The sequence below is a fragment of the Myotis nattereri genome, assembly GCF_964212035.1.
Source record: "Myotis nattereri genome assembly, chromosome: 2".
In the NCBI taxonomy this organism is placed as follows: domain Eukaryota; kingdom Metazoa; phylum Chordata; class Mammalia; order Chiroptera; family Vespertilionidae; genus Myotis; species Myotis nattereri.
In genome coordinates this window covers 160,835,128-160,859,654 of record NC_138076.1, presented here as the reverse complement: position 1 = coordinate 160,859,654, position 24,527 = coordinate 160,835,128, and the positions used below count along the sequence as shown (strand labels likewise).

Genomic DNA, 24,527 nt, shown 5'->3' with positions numbered 1-24,527 from the left:
GCTGTTTTTTCCTTTCCCTTTGTTCACTGCGGTTTCTTTCTTTCTGATTTTTATGATGTGGTTGATTAAAGAAATGAGCACCTGGAACTGCAGTCATCAGACGCTTCCTCCTGAGATGTTACTTGGCCTTTCTGCATCCTACCCCCACCAGTAACCGACTTGGGGCGTGACACCGTTCCCAGAGAAGACACACAGGCGCCCAGGCTGATGCCACCTCATTCCTCACTAGAGAAATCGCCTCCTGCTTCACGCGGACGTCTCAAATAATGTCGTCAAAGGGGACTCTCTAACCTCATGTAGGGACAGAACTGATGAGGAGGAGGGAATGAGGAACTCAGGTCATACATAGGGTGTATCACTGGGAGTGTTATTTGCAAGGAAAGCTGAGTGCTTTAAGGAGTAGTATCATTCCAGTATTTCTACTTTTTAAAAAAATGTGTTTTTATTGATTTCAGAAAAGAAGGGAGAGGGAGAGATAGAAACGTAAATGCTGAGAATCATTGATCGGTTGATCAGCTGCCTCCTGCACACCCCTTACTGGGGATCGAGCCTGAAACCCGGGCATGTGCCCTTGATGGGAATCAAACCCAGGACCCCTCAGTCCGCAGGCCGATGCTGTATTCACTGAGCCAAACCAGCTAGGGGCATTCTAGTATTTCTAGATGAGAGGTTCAAGGACAGAAAACTGATTGGAAGAGGCTCTAGGGGACTTGTTCTCAACTGATACCATATGCTTGTTTAGGGTGGGTTCGAGGGGCAGGCACTTGACACATACACACACTCGCACACACCAGGCCACTCTATGGTGTACCCCTAAACTAGGCTCTGTATTTGGCTGTCTTGCAGAACTAAGTACAAGCCCTGGTGCAAAATAGGCCTTTATAAAAAAATATATATTTTTTATTGATTTTTTACAGAGAGGAAGGGAGAAGGAGAGGAATAGAGAGTTAGAAACATCCATGAGAAAGAAACATCAATCAGCTGCCTCCTGCACACTCCCTATGGGGGATGTGCCTGCAACCAAGGTACATGCCCTTGACCAGAATTGAACCTGGGACCCTCAGTGGATAGAGCGTCGGTCTGCGGACTGAAGGGTCCTGGGTTCGATTCTGGTCAAGGGCATGTACCTTAGCTGTGGGTATACCCCCAGTGGGGAGTGTGCAGGAGGCAGCTGATTGATGTTCCTCTCTCATCCATGTTTCTAACTCTCTATCCCTTTCCCTTCCTCTCTGTAAAAAAATCAATAAAATATTTTTTTTAAAAAATGGAGGAGTCTCTTCCAACAAGCCTGTCTTGATTGTCTTAAAACAATCAAGAACTGCTTGCACCCCTCTGTTTCCACTAGAGGTCCTCATGTATTCATTCCTCCTCTTCAACCCCCACCGAAGAATGTAGAAGTATGTCTATATTATATGTGTGTGTGTACACACACAACATTTACAGAACACACATACACCCTCCCAGCCAGGGCTCCCCCCCCCCTTTCTTCTGCCACCAGGTGTAAAAAGGAAGATTCCAGGAACTCAAGCCTTTGTTATTGTGCCCTATTTCAATGAAGGGTAAGAGGAGGTGTGTGTGTGTGTGTGTGTGTGTGTGTGTGTGTGTGTGGAGGGGGAGACGGGGCGGGGCCAGGAAGCAGGATGCCAGGGTCCCCAGTGCCTACCAGTAAGTCCCTTGGCCTCCGTCTCTCTCCCTTGCCACCGTGCTGCCCCCAGGGTCTTCACTCCAGAACAGATTCCAGAAAGAAGCTGAAAAGACCTCTTTTCACCCCGACTTTTGGCCAAGGCCTTCTATGCCACCTGCCAGGACCAGCAGGTAACGTGGGAGGGTGCGGACATAAAGAAAGGGTGGAACAGGCCAGAGTGCTCTTTGCACCTAAACCTCCACCCCAGAATCAAGGGAGCCATCTGGGTTTTGCGAGAAGGAAGTGTCCGTACACTTGGGAAGACAAGTGTGAGGCGTCCGGGTCGGGGTGTTCCTGAGGTGAGGGGCCTGGAGGTAAGGGGGCAGCTTTTCTCAAGTAGCGGCAGGTAGTGGGGCCCCTGGTGGGTGTGTGGGGGGGCGGTTGGGGTCTCAGGATGTGGAGTCTGAACTCTGGCCTCGCTGCCGAGAGATCTCCGGGGTATGGACTTAGCCCATAGTGGATGCACCGGAGCTGGGAAGGCAGCAGTTAGGAGCGGGAGGCGCGGGCCCGGGGCAGCTGTCCCCCTGTGCCGTCCGCTCCCGCCCCCGCCCCCGATCATCCCGAGCTCCCGGGGCTGGAATGCAGGGAGAGGCCGTGAGTGGCTGGAAGGAAGGGGAAACAGCGGCAGAGCGGGCCCCGGGGCGGGAAGAAGATGAGCAGCGCGGGCAGGAGGTGGAGAAGGAGGCACAGACCGGAGCCCTGGAGACACCGGGAGCGGGGGAGCGAGGCTGGGTGAGCTGGAACGGGGGCCTCTCCAGACCGGCATCCCGGTGCTGGGGGCCCCGGGCGCGGGCGCGGGCGGGCCGGCCGGGGTGAGGGGCGGGCAGCTGTGTCGTCAGGAGAGGGGCGGCCCCGCGGCGGCCGTCTCTGCCCGGCCCGGCCCGGCCCCTGCATCCCGGCTCCGGCTCCGGCTCCGGCTCCCGCGCTGCAGCTCCGACCGCGCGCCCTCCGCAGGCAGGTACAGACCCCGCGAGCCCCCGCCGCCCGCCCGGCCCTCGGCGCTGGAGGGCGGGGGCGCGCGAGGGCACGGCCCCGGGCGGGGTAGGGCTGCTGGGCGGCGGAGGAGGAAGCGTGACAGCTGGAGCGGGGAGCCCGCGGGGTTAGCGCCGGGGCGCGGGGGCAGCGGGAGGGCTCGGCCGGAGCCGGGGAGGCAGCGGTGCACCCAGAGCTCCCCGCCTCCTCTCCCTGTCTCGGAGGGATGGGGAAGCCCAGCTCTCAGGGACCCGAGTGCGAGGAAAGTCCATTTTGGGAACCTCGACAACGCTGCACGTTGGAAAAGGCTTCTTGTTTTGGCCTCCTGGTCCCCGACTTCCCACCCGTATCGTCTCCACACCTGTCACCGGGATTCTGAAACTCCCGGGGTCTGAGTCCCGTTTTTCACCTTCGGGGGAGGAAATGAGCTTTACTGAAGAAGAAACGCAAATATGATTGGGCATCTTCTCACCCTCAGAACGAATGAGCCCACATGCCCCAACTGTGCCAACATCGGAACTTCCTCCTGCGCTGCACAATGACCCCCCCCCCCCACCCACACCCCCACACCCCACCCCCTTAATCAAGCAACACTGCCATCTGTGAGGTTTGTGGAGGTTTAACGAATTTTGAGGCTTCAAGCCAAGCCAAATGCTTCCCTCTAGGGGGCTACTAAACTAGTGGCAGCGATGGGCAGGGAAGAGGAGGATGCAGGCTCTCCTGTGGTTAACGGTTCAGAAGTCCAGGTTCAGTCCTGGGCCCTCAAGGACCAGTGCCTGCCCTTGGGGTTCCTTGCTGGGTCAGCCTTAATGTTGTGGGGGCAGAGCTGATCCCTGAGTAATGGTAAACTCCTGGGACTTGGAATGTGAGCAATGAGTGTTGAGGTGAAAAGGGAAACTGTAAATGTTAGCACTGGCTTTGGAAAGCATACTTACCTTTCGGTTACCAGCAATGTTAGTATGTGATGTTTAAAATAAGATCTAGGAACCAGAGGCACGAAGGTTTAATGAAATGGACCCGGGACAGGCTGTGCGGAGTCTGCGTGTCCCCCTGAGACGGTTGCCCTCTCTCTGGGCCTCAGTTTCCTCCCAGCTCTGAGGATGTTCGACGATTCTCTGCCTCCAAGTCAACTAACTCTCTCACCCCGAGTTGGAAGAGGCAGGCAGGGAAAGCAGAGGAGGGAAGGGAAGGGTGAGTCACAGTAGCTGGCGGCTGGCAGCTGACCCCACCCTCCCAACCCTAGCAGCCGCCTGGACTAGCCCAGGTTGTAGACTCAGGGTTGGGATGGAGCGGAGGACAAACCTGGACTTGTTATAGGTCTTTAAGGTTCTAGGATCCTGCAGTTTGTTGCCTTCCAGCAACTGGGGTGGCTAAACTTTCGGGGGGAAAGTCCGAAGGATGGCTGAAAAGATCCCAGGAGTCCTATGTCCAAGGTCGCAGCCCAGGAGTATCCTTGGACCCTGACAGTGTAGTTTGCAGCCACCTCCTCACCCCCCCCCCCGCCCCCCACTCCCCATAGGCAAAATGCAGAATCCTAATGCTACATGTCGGTGCCTGACACGGGGGAAAGTCTACAATTGGGCCTCACTGCTACTGGGAGTCCCTAGAATTTATGCCTTCCTGGGTCAAAGATATCATTTTCCCTAAACTCCAGATGTGCGTTTCTCTAGGTACCATCCTTGTATTATAATAAAATAACAAAAATAATACTATCTAACATTTATAGAGTTCTTCTGTGTCATGAAGTTTACTAAGTATGTTGCATGTATTACCTTATTTAATCCTCACATGGTGACTAATTTCTCTAGGTAACCATTTTATCGATGCGGAAACAGGTTTAGGGAGATGAAATAACTCACCCAAGAGCTAGGATTCTAATCCATGCCTATCGAATTCAAAAGTCCATACTCTTAACCTCTACTGTATACTACATTTAAGACCTTGGAGGCTAGGAAGGATCATTTTTTGAAAAGAGAGACAAGAAAGAAGTATTGTCCTTTTGTCCCTTGTTTGCTCTCTCCCTGTCACTTTCTCTCGCAGATGTCCTAGAACCTTGGAGCCATCTAAGAATTCCCAGGGGTAATCAGAGTGGCTAATTAAGCCATACAGGCCCATTAGCCATAAGACTATTATGTATTCATTAGCTCTGTTGGCAGTAGAAGTTGGATTATAGTCTTTGAAAAGGGCCAGAGGGGTGGACTCCTTTCTCCAGAATATCAGTGTCACAGAACCCCTCCCTAAGTGTTCCCAGAGCGCCCCCAGGCGAGGAATGTTATACACATAGAGGTGGGCAGCAAAGATGTCCCAAGGTTAGAGGCTACAGAGTAGATTCTTGCACCACCAGAAAAGAAATTCTCATAGGTTCTAACTGCCTCCTTGAGCCTGAATAAATAAGTGGGCAGAGGGGAGGCAGAGGTCAGATTAACATTATTCATTCATTTAACAAATATTTATTTAGCACCTACTATATGTGCTCCAAATTGTCTCACGTATTCCCCTGCCTATCAAGATGGACACGCTGGCATCCCATTTAACCATATTTGTATTATTATTCTCAAAATATGACTCCTTAACTTTACATAACTATTTGTACAACCAATATGGAGCACCTACAACATGCTGGGCACTGGGTTTTTTTTTATTATTAAGTTATTACATATGTGTCCTTATCCCCACATTACCCCCCCCCCCCACTCATGCCCTCATCCCCCATTGTCTGTGTCCATTGGTTAGGCCTATATGCTTGCATATAAGTCCTTTGGTTCATTTCTCTCCCTTACCCCCACCCTCCCCTACCTTCCCTCTGAGGTTTGACAGTCTGATCGATGCTTCTCTGTCTCTGGATCTGTTTTTGTTCATCAGTTTATGTTGTTCATTATATTCAACGAATGAGTGAGATCATGTTTGGGCACTGTTTTTGATATTGGGGCTACAGTGATGAATAATACTGACAAGCCTTGGCTGGTTTGGCTCAGTGGATAGAGCGTTAGCCTGCAGACTGAAGAGTCCTGTGTTTGATTCTCGTCAGGGGCACATGCCCAGGTTGCTGGCTCGATCCCCAATAGGGGGTGTGCAGTAGGCAGCCGATCAATGATTCTCTCTCATCATTGATGTTTCTATCTCTCTCTCCCTCTCCCTCTCTGAAATCGATAAAAATATATTTTAAAAAGAAACAAAAGATTAAAGAAATAGAATTTAAAAAATGATAAGTTCCTGCCCTTGTGGAACTTACATTTTATTTTTTTTTAAATATATTTTATTGATTTTTCACAGAGAGGAAGGGAGAGAGATAGAGAGAATTAGAAACATCGATGAGAGAGAAACATCGATCAGCTGCCTCTTGCACATCCTGTGCCCGCAACCCAGGTACATGCCCTTGACCGGAATCGAACCCGGGACCTCTCAGTCCGCAGGCTGACGCTCTATCCACTGAGCCAAACCGGTTTCGGCAGGAACTTACATTTTAGTAGGAGAAGACAAACAGGAAAGAAAATAATTGGGTATGAGATTTATCAGGATGATCACTTAGTAAGTTATATAATGTCTAATCACTGGGATGAAACTAATACAATATATGTCAACTGTAGTTGAAAAATAAAAAATGGTTCAAAGAAAAAAATAGGGTTCAAAGAGAAAAATAATTTCTAGCTGTGTTATGTTCTATGAAAGAAATGACGGTGCTATGCAAAGGAGGGGACTACTTTAGAATGATCAGGGAAGGACTCTTGGAGGAGCTGACATTTCAGCTTTGGCAAAAAGTCAGCTCTGCCCACGAGTATGGAAGAGTGTTCCAGGCAGACAGAACAGTAAGTCTCATGGCCCTGAGCAGGGAAGAACTTGGTATGTTTGCAGATCAGAAAGGAGGTCAGTGAGACTAAAAGGCAGTGTTTGAAGAGGAGAGTGTTGCTCAGTGGTTGAGCATCCACACATGAACCAGGAGGTCAGGGTTCAATTTCCAGTCAGGGCACATTCAGGGGTTGCAGGCTCAGTCCCCAGTAGGGGGCATGCAGAAGGCAGCTGGTCAATGATTCTCTCTCATTGATGTTTCTGTCCCTCACTCCTCTCCCTTCCTCTCTGAAATAAATTTTATTTATTTTTATTTTTATTTTTTTAAAATATATTCCATTGATTTTTTACAGAGAGGAAGGGAGAGAGATAGAGTTAGAAACATCGATGGGAGAGAAACATCGATCAGCTGCCTCCTGCACATCTCCCACTGGGGATGTGCCTGCAACCCAGGCACATGCCCTTGACCGGAATCGAACCCGGGACCCCTCAGTCCGCAGGCCGACGCTCCATCCACTGAGCCAAACCGGCTTCGGCTGAAATGAATTTTAAAAAATTTTATATATATATATATATATATATATATATATATATATATATATATATACAGAAAGACAAGCAGGGGCCCCTGCCACACAATTCTTGGATTGCAGTTTGGTTCCTGCCTTGGGAAGTCCCAACCTCTTCTTGGAGCTTTAGTTTCTTCACCTATAGAATGGCTATACCAATCATTTTTTATCTCATAGAATTTTCTTTTAATTGTTAATACAATAACTACTGTTTCTTGAAGGCCTTCTGTATGCCAGGCATTATAGTTGGTACTTTTTATACATTATTTGACAATCCTCACAACTGTGATAGATAGGTGTCATTCTCCCCATTTTACAGATGTAGTTTGTCCAAATCAGACGCTGGTATCAGAGCTAAAAATAGAACCCAGATATGACTAATCCTAGTTCTGTTTGACTCCAAAACGGTGCTGTCCTATGCTGTGCCATACTAATGTGAGATATTATTATTGCTGTTTTTCAATACTCAGGGCAAGTTGCCCTCTGCTACTTGGTCTCTGGGCCAGTGGTCAGCATGATCCACGTGATGGCTCCTCTTTGGTCTCTGAGTCCCAGAGCTAAAAAATTAGCTCCCTAAACACTGTTAGCCAACCTAGGTGGGTAGAAGGAAGACCCCATAATTTGAGACTCCCACATTTAGTTAAACCCTGCTGCAACCGGGAAGCCAGGCAGATAGATGTCTTTCCCCTAACTTCTCCCAATCTCACGTGCCTGGCTTCCCCCCTTCCTCAGTCGAGCTGGACACTGGCGAGGCGGGGCCAAGGTTGGGGACCCACCAGAGTTGGTTCTGTGTCGCGCGCGTCAGAAGCGCTAGAGGTCGTTGCGGGGCGTGGGTGGCTCGGGGAGTGGGTGGCAGAGCGGGGCTGGAGACCGAGGCTGGAGGCGGAGCAAAATGGGGTCCTGGCCCGGAAGGCGTGCCAACAGCGCAGTGAGAACCACCAGGGCGGCCGGGATGTGGGATCCGCGATGGAGAGCACGGGCTTGGAATTGACTGCAGAGATTGGGGGTGGCGGGAGAAAAGGTAGAAGCAGGCGAGAGACACACTCACGAAGACATATACACTGGGAAAGCGGGTGTGGGGGCGGGAAGGTGAGGGTGGTCAAGATGAATTAAGACAGATTGGGGGGCGAGGGGAATAAGAGAGCTGGAGAAGGATCCAGAAATGGAGGAGAGTAAGAGATGAGTCAAAAACAGAGACAAAGGACAGTCTGTCAGGGAGAGATAGAGACACATGGAGAGGAACACAAGGCACAGAAGAGACTCAGAGAAAAGGAAAGAACAGAAATAATAGTGGGAGTGGAGAATTAACGGAGTAGACAACCACAGAGACCATGCTGGCTCTTTCAGCCACATGCTCTTGTCATCCTCCAGACCTACCCTTGGAAGCCCACGTCCAGGCACCACAAGCTGTACTACCACGCTGCCCTTGTGGCCACCCTTGTGAAAAAAAGGAAGATGGCCAAGGAGAGGGGCCTAATAAGCCCCAATGATTTTGCCCAGCTGCAAAAATACATGGAATGTGAGTCTTTCTCTCAGTCCTTTAGTTCTGGAGACCTTACCCCAGAGAGCTCCTCCTCTTCCTTCAATTTTCCCCCCTCACCCCCAGTTTTCCCCATGATCTTGAACCAGTCAGCTCCTAAGATATGCCCATGACTAGGAAAGGGAGGAGAGGGAGATGGGGAGATGTCTGGGGTCTCAGCTGTCCATCTACCTTCTCTGAACCTTGACTGCCTGTTCCAAGTCTCAGAGAAGAAAAAATAGGGGTACCACTTGGAGGATCTGAAATGTTATTCTCTTCTGTATTTCTGTGCATTTCAGACTTTCTTCTTTCTTCGTCTCACTTGACTCTTTTTTCCTGTTGGATGTCTGGGTGGGACACTGGCAGAGGGCAGGGAGAGCTAAACTAGACTAATGCTCTTCTTTTACTCTCTTCACACCGTAGACTCCACAAAGAAGGTCAGTGATGTCCTAAAGCTCTTTGAGGATGGTGAAATGGCTGGATATGTCCAAGAAGATGTGAGTGGCAGCTGGTAAATCTTTTCCTGGACCAACTCCTCCTATCTTTGTTTTTTGCTACACCATTGGGATCCCCAACTTCCAGGGATTATTCTGGGCCCAACCATGCTCTCTTCCCTCGAGATACCCCAACATTCATTGTTACTGCAGCTATTGCTTTAGGACAAAGCAAGAGATTCTAGTAATTCAGGACTCAACCTAAGAAGTTATACTCCTGCCTTGGGTGCTTCTCAATTCTGCACTTACTGTCTCTGTCCCCACTACTCCCAATTCTTCAATCCCCAACTCCCATCCTGCAGACTCCCCAGGATAATGGTTGCTCTCATCATAGGCCATTGGGTATGAGGGATTCCAGCAATTCCTGAAAATCTACCTGGAAGTGGATGATGTTCCCAGTCACCTAAGCTTGGCCCTGTTTCAATCCTTCCAGACTAGTTACTCCTTAGAAGAGACTGTAAAGAAAGGTATGGTCACACAGGTGGGAATGGGCCCAGCCTCCTGAAGAAAAGTCATGGGTTTTGGGGTGAGAGCTGAATTGAGTCACATGCTGGGGTTAGGGTTGGGGGTCAGAGGTAGAGGTCTCTGGGAGCCGGAAGAAGGAAAGTTAAAGGGAAGAGTTGGGACAAACAAAGGAAAAGAGAAGAGCCAGAGTGAAGGGAGCCCCACCTCAGACTTACTGTACGTTTTGTATCCAGATATGGTGTGTCTCAGTGATGTCTCCTGCTACTTTTCCCTGCTGGAGGGTGGCCGACCGGAAGACAAGCTAGAATGTGAGTTGCCATTCTGGACTCGGGGAGGGGAAGAAGGTGAAGGGAGAGAGGGTGTTCCCCAGCCTTCCTTCCCTAATTTTTTCAGGATTCCTAAAGACCGACAGGGCCCGACAAAGGTGGGGCCAGAGAGTGAGCCCATTTTCTCTGTTCCCCCAGACTCCTTATACCTAATGCCATCCACCATAGTCACCCGAGTTCCTATGTTTTGTACATTTTCATGTAGGTGGCCTGGGGTGTTCTTGGGATGTAGATGGTGTGTAGTATCTCCCCTATCAGGTTCACTGAGGGTGGAATCCAGACCTGTTTCCCCTCCCTTTTTGTCTCCTTTTTCAGTCCCAACCCCAAGCTCTGGGCTCTTCATCTAAAAGGTTTCTCCCTATCTCTTTGTTTCCCCTGTATTCTATGATGAATTCTTTGGGTATCCCTCACAAACTGACCCTGGCCCCCCTAAAACACCCCACAGTCACCTTCAAGCTGTACGACATGGACAGAAATGGGATCCTGGACAGCTCAGTGAGTTGGGGGACCTGTATGCTGGGCAAGGGAGTATGTGTCCATTTGTCTGTGCCCTCCTGTCTCAACTCTTCCAGGATCTTAAGAAGCAGAGGAAGCTAGAGGGAGAAGTTGAATCTTGTAGAACTAAATTTGGGAGTAGGTCCCAAGCTCTTGACCCCTAAAAGAGGAGGCTGGAGACATGAATTGGGGACTGCCTTGCAAACATATGAACACACATAGACTTAGCATAGGCACCTGAGAATGAGAGATGGGTCTGGGGTGGAATGTAAGAACTCTGATTTCTAGAGAACGGTTTGAATGGTGGTAGTGAGGTGGGATATGGCTGTGGCTCTTACTCTCTTGGCCCACAGGAAGTGGAAAAAATCATCACACAGATGATGCGAGTGGCTGAATACCTGGATTGGGATGTGTCTGAGCTGAAGCCGGTAAGGCAGCTCTTCCTTCATGTCCCTTCTTGTATTTTCTCCCTGGTGAGTCTACTTTACCCTTACCTAGGATGGCTGGTCTAGGGTGTCCTGGGGGGCCTTGGAGAGGTGTCAGATCTGAGGGGCCACTCACACCAAGAGTCTCCCCATTCTCTGCTCAGATTCTTCAAGAAATGATGAAAGAGATTGACTATGATGGCAGTGGCTCTGTCTCCCTGGCTGAGTGGCTGCGGGCTGGGGCCACTACGGTGCCATTGCTAGTGCTGCTGGGCCTGGAGATGGTGAGTAGAGAGACCTGTAAGGAAGTTAAGACAGCTGCCTTGGGTTGTTTGCCAGAGGTTAGTTCTCTAAGGGCTTAGACACTCCCTAGCATTTACTGTGCCCTCCTAGACCCTGAAGGACAATGGGCAGCACATGTGGAGACCTAAGAGGTTCCCCCGACCAGTCTACTGCAACCTGTGCGAGTCAAGCATTGGTCTTGGCAAACAGGGCCTGTGCTGTAACCGTGAGTGATGGGGCCTGGGAGTGTGGGAGCAGAGGGGCAGCCCAGCTGTCTGTGGGAGCATGGTGCTCTGAACTCAGTGTAACCTGGGTTTGAACTCTGACCTCTGTCACTGACTAGTTATGTGACCTAGTTAAGCCTTAGTTTCCTCAACTGAAATTGAGATCATTGTGAGCATTAACTAAGTTGTTGCAAGGAAAGTGCTTCATCCAGTGCATGTACCTACTATTAATTCTACAATAAAAATTAGTTATTATTATTGTTTTATATCTGGGCCTCCTTTGGATCATCCAACTCAGTTATTGGCACGCGGAGGGAGTAGGGGTAGTCATGCAGTAACAATTGCTCTCTTAGGGGGAAGAGTGAGCAAAAGGCATAGGTCTTGGAGGTGAACCCCCACCCCAAACTTTAATTATCTACCATACCCTCACAGCAAGGGATTATATGTCTTGTTTCAGTGAGTGATCCTACCTCACCCCCGGGTAAGGAGGAACTAGAGAGAGGGGCTTTAGCTAAGGCTCTGACCTTCTTCCTCCTTGCCCAGTCTGTAAGTACACCGTTCACGACCAATGTGCCATGAAGGCCCTGCCTTGTGAAGTCAGCACCTATGCCAAGTCTCGGAAGGACATTGGTGTGAGTGACCCCCATGCCTACCCCATCACCATCCATAGCCTGGCCCCAGCCCTTGGCCCATTGTTACCCTCAACCCTTCCCCAGTCCTTGCTCAGACCCTCTCAGACTGGGATTGCCTTTCTCCCCAAGGTCCAATCACATGTGTGGGTGCGAGGAGGCTGTGTATCTGGAAGATGCGACCGCTGTCAGAAAAAAATCCGGATCTACCACGGTCTAGTTGGGCTGCATTGTGTGTGGTGCCACCTAGAGGTCAGTTCAGAGGCTTTGTCTACAGGCTGCGCCTTGGGGCCCCTGCTTAAACTGCCCTGTCTTCTCTTTTATCTCTAGTCTTCTCGCCTCCCAGACAGCTTATCCCTTACAGCCCCTATGGGCTCTCTTTTCAGTACCAGATCCCCAAGTTGAGAAGTGATGAGGTTCCCTCCACGATCTCGCCATGCCCACCTTGTCTTTCAGATCCATGATGACTGCCTGCAAGCTGTGGGCCATGAGTGTGACTGTGGGCTGCTCCGGGATCACATCTTGCCCCCATCTTCCATCTATCCCAGCGTCTTGGTGAGTGCTGTGGGAAGTGGCTGGGAGGGGACACGAGTGCTTCTCCGATTTAAAAATACACATGCACACAATGCCATTTAGAGCAGAGAGCCTATACTTTTAGGACTCAAGTCAAACTCTCATCTCTTTAGGGATTCACACACAATCCAGTTTTCCTTCCCTTTGCTTCCCTTCCTAGGCCTCTGGACAGGAGCATAAAAGTAGCAAAGCAAGCCAGAAGATCGTGGATGATTTAAATTTGAGCACGTTTGAGGCTCTGCGGGTACAAGGCTGAGAGGGTTGGGCTTCATGTGGTGGGGAATGGTTTTCCTTCACTGGAACCCTCCTGGGGGGAATGAAGTAGAAACCTGGGGAATTGTGCCTGCTCTCCAGAAGCCCCACCCTGGTAGAGGAGGGGAAAAAATATCTTGGGGGAATAACAGCTTTCTGTTCCTGTCTCCAGGGTCCATCTGAACTCTAACAAAACCCTGTGTTCCTTATCCTTGTTTTCTTCCTCCATGCAGATTGACCCTGTTGCTAACACCCACCCACTTCTGGTCTTTGTCAACCCTAAGAGTGGTGGGAAGCAGGGAGAGAGGTGAGAAAACAATACTGGGTCTTCTGAGATGGAGGGAGAAGACCGACAGAGATTTGGAATCTGTGTGTATGGAGAGGACTTTCCTTGAGGAGGACAGCAAGAAGGTGGGGTACAGAAACTCCATCCCCTGCCATGAGCTTTCCTTTTTCCCTCAAATAGGGTGCTTTGGAAATTCCAGTATCTGCTAAACCCTCGACAGGTGTTCAACCTCCTAAAGGATGGTCCTGAGCCAGGGTGAGTGTAAGTTGGGAGCTATAGCACAATGTTTGTGTGTGTCTGCCTATCTGTGTATGTTGAGAGAGCAGGAAAGATTGCATGTTGGGAGGGGAGGGCCAAGGGACCCCCTAGAAATCAGAATTCAGAATGCTGTTTTCACTAGGGTCACTGAGTATTCTGTCCTCTAAGTGCTCTGCCTCATCATTGTTCTGCTCAACGGTTGGAGATACCAATTTTTCCTAACTACTAAGGAGTAGCTATAAACTCTCCCCATTGTACCTTTTCTCTGCCCTTAATAGAGATAAGTCTTTTGACATAGGAGAAGGGGATTATAAGCAAAGTCCAAAAAAAAAAAAAAGTAATCTGCCTGTCCGGGAGTTGGGTAGCCTCATTCCAGTTATCGTTCCTCATCTTCTCTTTCACCTTTTGTCTCAGGCTTAGATTCTTCAGAGAAGTTCCCGATTGCCGGATTTTGGTGTGTGGTGGAGATGGCACAGTAGGCTGGATCCTCGAGACCATTGGTCAGTGCAGGGAGCGCTCCGGGCAGGGCACTCGGGCAGTGGCCTTCCAGAGCTAACTCCCTCCATGCATCTCCGCACCTGCCTCCCCAGACAAAGCCAACTTGCCTGTTGTGCCTCCTGTTGCCGTGTTACCCCTGGGCACTGGAAATGATCTAGCTCGTTGTCTAAGATGGGGAGGAGGTAAATGATTAGAAACTTTTTCTTGGGTAATGGGTGGAGTTTGGTTGGAAGGGGAAGACACCTAGAAAGCATCTAGGCGTCTGGTGAACAAAGAGGGTTGGGAAGAATAGGCAGAGATGGGCGGGTACCAAAGTGGATTGTCCCAAAAGAAGAGAGCTGTGGAAGGAACAAGGATCACAGTCTGAACATAGAAGGGTCAAGGGTGATGGTTCTCTCCCCTATAAATCTAAAAATCTTCTATTTCTCCCAACCAATTCTTAGGGCCCAGAGCATCAGGGAAAATGGGGGTAGAGGGAGGACAATGTAGGAATAAGAAAGGTTGTATAAGAGCTAAGCCAGCTCTGGCCAGTGTGGCTCAGTTGGTTGGGCATTGTCCCGTGCACAGAGAAAGGTTGCTGGTTCGATTCCTGGTCAGGGCACATGCCTGGATTGCAGCTCAATCCCCAGTAGTATGCAGCAGATTGATGTTTCTTTCTCTACCTGTCCCTTCTTCTCTCTCTCTCTCTCATATCAATGAAAACGTATTTTTATGTAAGCCAGATGCCGAGTGATGGAACTTGTAGGGAGATTGGCCATGACTCATCCATTCATTCAACCAGTTAATCAGGTCATGTATTCATTCATTATAATTTCTTCCCAAGTGTATTGCAACAGTCTCCTAACTACACTCCCATTTCTAGTCTTTTGCTCCCTTCAAAGAGAAAGAGTTGAAGGCATTGGTGGTTAAAGATGTCAGTGTGGGGCAGGTTGAGTTTGAGGTATCTTGGAGCTGAGCTGCTGGATTCAAAGCTGTGAGATGTCACAGGAGATTATAGAATAGGGGTCTTCTAAGGAGAGTAAAAAGTGTTTTAAATGGAAGAAATTATGTAAAACCATTGGAGCCACCAAACAATGTGGTGGTGCATTAGGGGAAAGTGTGAGTCATTCATTGTTACTGGGACATAAGGGGTGAAATGGGGAATGGGGAGAAGGAGGACTGAGTTTTCTAGAGTCCAGATTGTGGAGGGTCATAAATGCTGTGCTGAGGAGTTTTTAACTTCATCCTGCTGGAGATTGCAAGCTGACAGCCCACAGAAATTATTTGTATTGTCTACCTTGCAGCGTTTTAATTTTTTGACTTTGGTTATTTCTAAGAAGTGGGTTATGTATTCTTCAAATTCCCACAATCCCTGGGCTTCCTACTATTCACTTGTCCACTTTACCTTTCTAACAACTGAGGCATTTGAATGTGCAATTCCTGAACCGTAGGGAGCTCTTTTTTTTTTTAATTTAATATATTTTATTGATTTTTTACAGAGAGGAAGGGAGAGGGATAGAGAGTCAGAAACATCGATGAGAGAGAAACATCGATCAGCTGCCTCCTGCACATCCCCCAATGGGGAAGTGCCCGCAACCCAGGTACATGCCCTTGACCGGAATCGAACCCGGGACCCTCCAGTCCGCAGGCCGACGCTCTATCCACTGAGCCAAACCGGTTTTGGCCATAGGGAGCTCTTAAACTCATGAAAAATATATGTAAAATATTATACTCTTGTATACACTGGCCGGTGTGCTCAGTGGTTGAATGTCAACCTATGAACCAGGAGGTCATGGTTCAATTCCCAGTCAGGGCACATGCCCGGGTTGTGGGCTCAATCTTGTGTGGGGCATGCAGAAGGGAGCCAGTCAATGATTCTCTCTCATCATTGATGTTTCTATCTCTCTCTCCCTCTCCTTCTTCTCTGAAATCAAGAAAAAAATATATTTAAAAGTAAAGTAAAATATTATACCCTCTCTATATAAAATATTATTCCAGAAATTAGGAATATTTTTTAAATGTATTTTTATTGATTTTTTACAGAGAGGAAGGGAGAGAGATAGAGAGTTAGAAACATCAATGAGAGAGAAACATTGATCGGCTGCCTCCTACACACTCCCCACTGGGGCTGTGCCCGCAACCAAGGTACATGCCCTTGACCGGAATCGAACCTGGGACCCTTGAGTCCGCAGGCCGATGCTCTATCCACTGAGCCAAACCGGTTAGGGCTAGGAATATTTTTGAATACATATTACCATGTAAATTTTTGGCCAGATTTTATTTATTTGTTTGTTTTGTTTTGTGTTAATCCTCACCTGAGGATATTTTTCCCATTGGTTTTCTTTTTAAAATATTTTTATTGATTTCAGAGAGGAAGGGAGAGGAAGAGAGAGAGAGAAATATCATTGACCGGTTGCCTCCTGCACACCCCACACTGCAGACCAAGCCTGCAACCCGGGCATGTGCGCTTGACTGGAATCGAACCTGGGACCCTTCAGTCCACAGGCCGACACTCTATTCACTGAACCAAACTGGCCAAGGCCCCATTGATTTTTTAAAGAGAGTGGAAGGAAGGAGGAGAGACACACACAGAGAGAAACATCATGTGAGAGAGACACATTGATTGGTTGCCTCCCGCACGCACCCCAACCAGAGCCATGAGGTAGAAGCCACAATGTTTGGTAACTAATGGGTTGTGGAGGAGGACGTGAAGACCAGTCTAAGACATTTCCTAGGTCTGTGGACTGAGCAGATGGGATGGCATTTACTAAGATATGGGATACAGGAGGAGGACCAGTTTAAGGAAGAAAGATTCATTTTTAGACACGCTGCATTGAGGTGTCAGTGGAGCACCCAGATGGAAGTGTGTGGTGGGTAGTTAGAAGTCAATGTTAAAAATTTAGGAGACCCCGTGATCCCACTTCTAGGAATATATCCCAAGAAAACAGAAACACCAATCAGAAAGGATATATGCATCCCTATATTCATAGCAGCACAATTCACCATAGCTAAGATCTGGAAACAGCCTAAGTGCCCATCAGTAGATGAATGAATTAGAAAACTGTGGTACATCTACACGATGGAATACTATGCTGCTGTAAAAAAGAAGGAATTCTTACCATTTGCAACAGCATGGACGGAACTGGAGAGCATTATGCTAAGTGAAATAAGCCAGTCAATGAAGGAAAAATACCACATGATCTCACTCATTTATGGATAATAAAGGCCATCATAAACTTATGAACAAAAATAGATACAGAGGCAGAGCAACCTCGAACAGACTGTCAACTACAGTGGGAAGGCCGGAGAGGGTTGGGGGTGTGGGGGAGTGGGGTAAGAGATCAACTGAAGGACTTGTATGCATGCATATAAGCATAACCAATGGACATAAGACACTGGGGGGTAGGGGAGGCCAGGGGATTGTCAAGGGCAGAAAAAAAAGGAGACATATGTAATACTCTTTGTAATACTTTAAGCAATAAAACAATTTTAAAAAATTTAGCAGAAAAGTCAGGGCTGAAGATACATGTTTGAGAGTCATCTGCTCCTGGGTGGTAATTGACATCTGGAGAAGAGTTACCAGGAAAAGAGTTAAGAAGAGAAGGTGGATGAGAACAGGCAGATCCTGGTAATCACCCTATTTAAGGTTTGAGCAGAGGAAGATGAATTATTAATGGAGTCTATATTAGTCACCTGTTTCTGCTATAACAAGTCACCACAAACAGTGGTTTAAAACACAGCTCTGACTGGTTTGGCTCAGTGGATAGAGCATCAGTCTGGGGACTGAAGGGTCCCCGGTTTGATTCCGGTCAAGGGCATGTACCTTGGTTGCGGGCACATCCCCAGATGGGGGTGTGCAGGAGGCAGCTGATCGATGTTTCTAACTCTCTATCCTTCTCCCTTCCTATCTGTAAAAAAATCAATAAAATAGATTTAAAACAACAACAACAACACAAATTTATCATCTTAACGTTCTGAGGATCAGAAGTCCAAAATAGGTCCTACTGCACTAAAGTCAAGGTGCTGGCAGGGCTGTGTTTTGTTTAGAGGCTCTAGGGGTCCCCTTTTACTTATAAGGACCCCTGTGATCACCTTGGGCCCCCCTAGATAATTCAGGATACTCTCCCCATTTTTAAAATCATTAATTGAATCACACACGCAAAGCCGCTTGCTGTGTACGGCAACACATTCACAGATTCTGGAGACGAGGATGTGGACATCTTCGAGGGGCCATTATCCTGCCCGCCGCAGATACTATGAAGGAGCAGTTAGAGAGGGCCCTCTGTCACTTAGAGAGTGCTAGTTTAGAAACCAAGTGAGCAGTTCCATGAGTTAAAATAAGAACTAAAGATACACTATTGGTTTTGGCAGGAATCACTGGCATCTTTGCCAAAAGCGTTTCAGCAGGGTTGTATGGTGAAAGGCAAATTACAGTGGGTTGAACCACCAATGGAATGTGAGGAAGTGAAGACCCAGTTTTGTAATCTTTTTCTTCCTGATTGCAAAAATAATACGTGCTTGTGGTAAAACATACTTCAAACGTTTCAGATATACGTGCCAAGAAAGTGAAAGTTCTCTGTAATCTGCTCCCTGAAGTTTTGGAGTCTATTTCCACATGGTTTTCTTTCTAGAGACATACTAATCTGTATTTAAACAACAAGGTCATTTTACAGATGCTTTTCTTCTTCTTTTTAACGAAACAGTTCATCTTGGTTGTCATTATATTTCTTTTTTTAAATATATTTTTATTGATTTCAGAGAGGAAGAGAGAGGCAGAGAGAGATAGAAACATCAAGTGATGAGAGATAATCATAGATTGGCTGCCTCTTGCACACCCCTACTGGGGATCAAGCCCGCAACCCAGGCATGTACCCTTGACTGAAATCGAACCCAGAACCCTTCACTCCTCAGGCCAACACTATCCACTGAGCCAAACCTGCTAGGGCTGCCTCACTCCTTTTATTACTGAATAGCACTATGCTCTGTGAATGTCATTATTTACTTATTTATTTTTATTTTGAGAGCATGTTTATTACAGCTAAGGATAGCGAAAGGAGGAAGGGCTTAGGATAGAAGAAGCAACAGGAGAGAGACAGGCGAGGCTGCTTAAGGTCCCTAGAACTGTTATAGGAAAAAAGAAGTGAGCCAAGGTGGGGCTGCTTTCGCTCACTGGAAAGTCAGAGGAAATGGGGCCTTGGACACAGGTTCAGAGGGTTAGCCCGGGAGGAGCAGCTGCTGCCCATGGCTCCCCTGGTTGCAAGTCTTGTGGGGACTGTTAGAGTTTAGGAGAGGCATGCCTGTCGGGGAAGAAAAGCATGGATGTGCTCCTGGGAGGGAACGTGCCTTTCATAATTTATTTAACCAGTCCCCTCTTGATAGACATCTGGGTAGCATTTAGTCTTTTACTACAAACCATGTGCCGTGGACACTGCACATCTATCTCTGCACACAGATGTGAGAATTTCTCTAGGAGAGATTTCAAGAAGTGAAATTGCTGGCTCCAAGAGCATAAAGATTTGACACTTGATTAGTTATTTTCTTTTAAAAAAAATAGTGCTTGCTTGAGCAGTATATATACTAAAATTGGAATGATACAGAGACGATTACCATGGCCTCAGTGCAAGGACAACACACAAATTTGTGAAACATTCCATATTAAAAAGAAAAAGAAAGTAATACGTCAGTACATTTTCACTGTAAAAAATTTTGAAAAGTGAAATGTGTAAGTCTTCACATATAGGTCTCTTTTTCCTTACTCCTCACCAAATTCCACATTCCTCCCACTGCTTCCTATTTGCACTCATTTTTCTGTTTTCACATGCACACACACACACGGAACTTTTAAACAAACATAAATGGGATCATGCTATCCAAATTGTTCTGGTTCTTTTTTTCATGGCCTAATGTGTCTTGGAGCTCTTTCCATGTTAGCTTCTATAGATTTCATTTTGCATTCAGTAGCTGCTCATTATTTCATGGCATGGATTTGCCACCATCCATATAACCTTCCCTTACTGATGAGCATTTAGATTTTTTCCAATATTTTGCTATTTTAGAAGTACCTCAGCAAACTTACTTGTATATCCACTGCTGTGCACATGTGTGTTAGTTTCTGTAGGTGAAATTCCTAAAAGTGGAATTGCTACATCAAAGGATATGTTTTGATAAAATTTGATAACGTTTTGATAAAAATTGCCAAATTGTCTTCCAAAAACGAAATAACAATATATGCTCCAACTAACAGCAAATGAGAGCGCCAGTTTATTCATAATCCCTTTAATGCTTGATTTTATCAATCTCTTTATACTTTGTCAATTTGAGCATCTTTAATATGCATATTGTCCATTTGTATTTCTTTTTTTAAAATATATTTTTATTATTATTTTAAAAAAATTTTTTTAATATATTTTATTGATTTTTTACAGAGAGGAAGGGAGAGAGATAGAGAGTTAGAAACATCGATGAGAGAGAAACATCGATCAGCTGCCTCCTGCACATATCCTACTGGGGATGTGCCCGCAACCCAGGTACATGCCCTCGACTGGAATCGAACCTGGGACCCCTCAGTCCGCAGGCCGACGCTCTATCCACTGAGCCAAACCGGTTTCGGCATATTTTTATTATTATTTAAAATATATTTTTATTGATTTCAGAAAGGAAGGGAGAGAGAGAGTGATTGAAACATCAATGATGAGAGAAAATCATTGATCGGCTGCCTCCTGCACACCACACACTGGGGACCAACCTGCAACCCAGGCATGTGTCCTGACTGGAAATTGAACCGTGATCTCCTGTGGCCAGGCATATATATATATATATATATATATATATATATATATATATTATATATTTTATTGATTCTTCACAGAGAAGAAGGGATAGAGATAGAGAGTTAGAAACATCAATCAGCTGCCTCCTGCACACTCCCCACTGGGGATGTGCCCGCAACCCAGGTACATGCCCTTGACCAGAATCGAACCTGGGACCTTTCAGTCTGCAGGCCGATGCTCTATCCACTGAGCCAAACCGGTTTCGGCTTAAATATATTTTTATTGATTTCAGAGAGGAAGGGAGAGGGAGAGAGAGATAGAAACATCAACGATGAGAGAGAATTATTGATTGGCTGCCTCCTGCCCACCCCGCTACTGGGGATTGAGCCCACAACCCCTTCAGTCCATAGGCTGATGCTCTATCCACTGAGCCAAACCAGCTAGAGCTGTATTTCTCCTATGATTGGCTTGATTGCCTTATTTGCCAGTTTTTCTATTGACTTTATTAATATAGAATTTGTAAGCTTTTTTTGAATGTTGGGGAAGTTAATCTGTTGTCTGTGCTGCAGAAAATTTTCCTCAGTTTGTATTTTGTCTTTGTTGTTGTTGCTGTTAATCCTCACTTGAGGATATTTTTCCATTGATTTTTTTAGACAGAGTCAGAAGGGTGGGGGAGAGACACAGAGAGAAACATTGCTGTGAGAGAGACACATCGATTGGTTGCCTCCCGAACATGCCCTGACCGGGACAGGGGATTGAGCCTGCAACTGAGGTACATGCCCTTGACGGGAATCAAACCCAGGACCCTTCAGTCTGTGGGCAGACGCTCCAACCACTGAGCCAAACCGGTAGGGCTATTTTGTCTGTGTTGTTTTTTTTTTAAGTGTGTTATTTATTTCACCATACAGAAGTTTGTAATTTTAATATATTTGTGTTAATCAGTCTTTCCCTTTTTTGGCTCCTAGCTTTGTACGTATTATGCTTTAGAAAGGCCTTTTCCACTCAAGATTGTTAAAACATTGTGCTTTCTTCTAGTACAAATTCTGCTTCCTTTTTTTAACATTTAAATTCTTTGATCCACCTTGAATTTATTTTGGTATAAGGAGTAATTTTTACACCCAGCACCATTTATGGAATAATCTGTCTTTTCCCTGCTTACTTGAAATGTCATCATATACTAAACTCTCATATATACTTCATTCTATTTCTCGGCACTCTGTCCTTTACTTTTTACTTTATTTACTTTTATCACACTGTTTAGACAGAGAAAGTGTCAGGGAATGAGGGAGAGAGATAGAGATGGAGATGGAGATAGAGATAGAGAATGAATTTTCCCCATTCATCACTCATTTTAAAATTTTTCTGGCTATTTTCTCTAGTCTTCCAGATGAACTTTGCATGATTGTTAGATGGGTACACACACTGGGAACACTCATCCTCCATGACAGTGTGGAAGAAAGGCTCAGCAAGGTCCATGCCCAAGCACCCTTCCCTTCCACTGGCAAGGGCTGGGAGAGTCTGCAGAATCAGGACAGAGAATCCCTGGGAATTTGTGGAGCTAGGAGCTAAGAGGAGGTCCCTCTGAGACTTGGGGCTGAGTGCTAACCTGTGTTCTCCCCCCTCCCTAGGCTATGAGGGACAGAATTTGGGGAAGATCCTCAAGGATTTAGAGATGAGTAAAGTGGTATATATGGATCGATGGTCTGTGGAGGTGATACCCCAACGAACTGAAGAAAAGTGTGACCCAGTCCCCTTTCAAATCATCAATAACTACTTCTCCATTGGTGTGGTCAGTGGAGTGGGCATGGGGGAAGGGAGGAAGTAGGGGTCAAGCAGGCACAGGCTGGAGGAGGGCAGACTGGAAAGGTAGAGGTTAAGGAAGCTATCCACAGGAAAATTTGGGGTGGGGCCCAGTGGTGTGAGTTGCAAGAAAAGAACATGAGGCATACTGCTCCCAAATGGGGAAGTTAAAGAAAGTTATGTGCTGAGAGGTGGCAGGCCTCTGATCTTACATGCCCTGAACTCCCCAGGACGCCTCTATTGCTCACCGATTCCACATGATGCGAGAGAAATATCCTGAGAAGTTCAACAGCAGGTGAGAGAAAGTGGGGGTGGGGGTATGTATACACAGTGGCAGGGACCAGTTGTGGCCAAGTGTGACCCGAGCACTTATATGGGTAGTAACACCTCTAGGAAAGCCCTCAACCCAAAGGTACCCTGTTCTGCATGGGTATGGAGTCAGGAGGTTGATGCCCTTCCCTGTCACTGCTAACTGCATAATTTGTCCCCTCCCTACTGGGTCTTGTGTTGGGGCTGATACAGAATGAAGAACAAGCTATGGTATTTCGAATTTGCCACATCTGAATCCATCTTCTCAACATGCAAAAAGCTGGAGGAGTCTTTGACAGTTGAGGTGGGTATGATGAAACCTAACCCTATATCCTTTTCAGCTTTTTATATCTTAGTTTCTCTCTACACAGGTGCCTCAAGAACTTCCCATATTCTTGAACCTTTGCTTTGACCTCCCAGTTCTCCAATTTTGAATTCCCAAGTTCTCAAGATATACTAGTCCCTATTTCCCTCCATCCCTTGCAAAACTCAAAATCTTGGCTTTCCCCTATTTGTCATTTGGTGGAGGAAGAGGTCACGCCCTTGATTATGTCGTGATGTAAGGATCTGTTTTCTCCTACCCTCAGATCTGTGGGAAACCATTAGATCTGAGTTCCCTATCTCTAGAAGGTATTGCAGTCCTGAACATTCCTAGCACGCATGGTGGATCCAACCTCTGGGGTGATACCAAGAGACCCCATGGGGACATCCACGGGATCAACCAGGCCTTAGGTTCTGCAGCTAAAGTCATCACCGACCCTGACATCCTGAAAACCAGTGTCCCAGGTGAGAGGAGCAGCTCTGGAAGCGGAGTGAGCGGGACTAAGGGGAAGGTGTGACTCTCTGAAGGCACCCTGCTTCTGCAAAACCTATCTCACTACTTTCCACCCCCAGACCCAAGTGACAAGCGGCTGGAAGTAGTAGGGCTGGAGGGTGCAATTGAAATGGGCCAGATCTATACCAAGCTCAAAAGTGCTGGACGTCGGCTGGCCAAGTGCTCTGAGATCACCTTTCAGTAAGGAAAATTCTGGCCAGGGGCTCTGAGGGAAGGAGTTGGGCCGGGAGCACCCGGGTCTTGGGAATGGTGGGGAGGGACTGTACTAGGAGATCTCAGTGCTAAAGGGTCTGAAAGCCAACCTAAGAAACAGAGTTTTGGTATTTGATTGGTAAGGAAATCTCCACCAATCTGCCTTGGCCTCCCACAGCACCACAAAAACCCTTCCCATGCAAATTGATGGAGAACCCTGGATGCAGTCGCCCTGTACGGTGAGTATTGCCTATGCCTGCCAAATATTGAACCCTCAGGCTCCATGGATCCTAAATCTCCATGCCATAGCTTCTTTACTTCCTCCTGATGCCTGAAGTTTCCCTGTGCACCATTCCTCTCATACCCTGTCTTCCCAGCCCCTGGCCATCCTACTATGTATGATGGGTCTTCCTCCAGCAACCCACCCTGAACCCATGGGTCTTCCTCCAAATTTCTGCTGCTGCAGCCCCAAAACACCAGGTTCTGCATCTGAACATGCCCCCTTCCCTTCCAGATCAAGATCACCCACAAGAACCAGATGCCCATGCTCATGGGCCCACCACCCCGCTCCTCCAATTTCTTTGGCTTCTTGTGTTGAGGGGGACACCTCAGCCTCCAAGCCAGCCTTGAACCCACCTCCCTGGACTCTACTCCATAGGCTCTGTACACTGCTGCCACACCCTCCTGCCAGCTCAGGGCAGTGTTCCTTCACCCTTACAGTATTTATTATCCTGCACCACCTCCACTATTTCCCACGCATATGTGTGCGCACACACATACACAAACACACCACAAACACATACATTGAAAGTGCCTCATCTGAATAAAATGACTTTTTTTCCCTCACTGGGATATCTGTTAAGTGAGTGGTATACCTCCTTCCTTTATACCTTCACTCTATAAAT

The 24,527-nt window shown here is 47.3% G+C and overlaps 1 protein-coding gene across 8 annotated transcripts; it reads left to right on the top strand.

The window, feature by feature from the left end:
• Window positions 1-1,270: 1,270 nt before the first annotated feature.
• On the top strand, window positions 1,271-24,468 carry DGKA (diacylglycerol kinase alpha). 8 transcript variants are annotated; one of them, XM_081082932.1, is made up of 25 exons: window positions 1,271-1,559; window positions 1,716-1,815; window positions 8,383-8,530; window positions 8,954-9,027; window positions 9,359-9,491; window positions 9,723-9,797; window positions 10,261-10,310; window positions 10,664-10,738; window positions 10,900-11,019; window positions 11,129-11,243; window positions 11,785-11,873; window positions 12,003-12,122; window positions 12,327-12,425; window positions 12,604-12,687; window positions 12,929-13,002; window positions 13,162-13,236; window positions 13,654-13,739; window positions 13,830-13,919; window positions 22,115-22,275; window positions 22,517-22,581; window positions 22,809-22,899; window positions 23,183-23,381; window positions 23,490-23,610; window positions 23,801-23,861; window positions 24,137-24,468. In XM_081082932.1, exons 3-25 carry the CDS (start codon window positions 8,467-8,469, stop codon window positions 24,218-24,220), a joined length of 2,205 nt encoding a protein of 734 aa, XP_080939058.1. In that variant the 5' UTR covers window positions 1,271-1,559; window positions 1,716-1,815; window positions 8,383-8,466; the 3' UTR covers window positions 24,221-24,468. The 8 variants fall into 8 exon arrangements, with proteins under 8 accessions (XP_080939058.1, XP_080939060.1, XP_080939059.1 ...); XM_081082934.1 differs by lacking the exon at window positions 1,271-1,559 and having other exon boundaries at window positions 1,625-1,815; XM_081082933.1 differs by lacking the exons at window positions 1,271-1,559; window positions 1,716-1,815 and adding an exon at window positions 1,827-1,998.
• Window positions 24,469-24,527: the final 59 nt, after the last annotated feature.

Bases quoted from the DNA above. Each gene is read 5' to 3' on its own strand.
- DGKA (XM_081082932.1), top strand. From the start codon at position 8,467: ATGGCCAAGGAGAGGGGCCTAATAAGCCCCAATGATTTTGCCCAGCTG. The intron at 12,123-12,326 runs GTCAGTTCAGAG...CTTGTCTTTCAG, and splicing joins GTGTGTGGTGCCACCTAGAG to ATCCATGATGACTGCCTGCA. The intron at 22,900-23,182 runs GTGGGTATGATG...TCCTACCCTCAG, and splicing joins AGGAGTCTTTGACAGTTGAG to ATCTGTGGGAAACCATTAGA.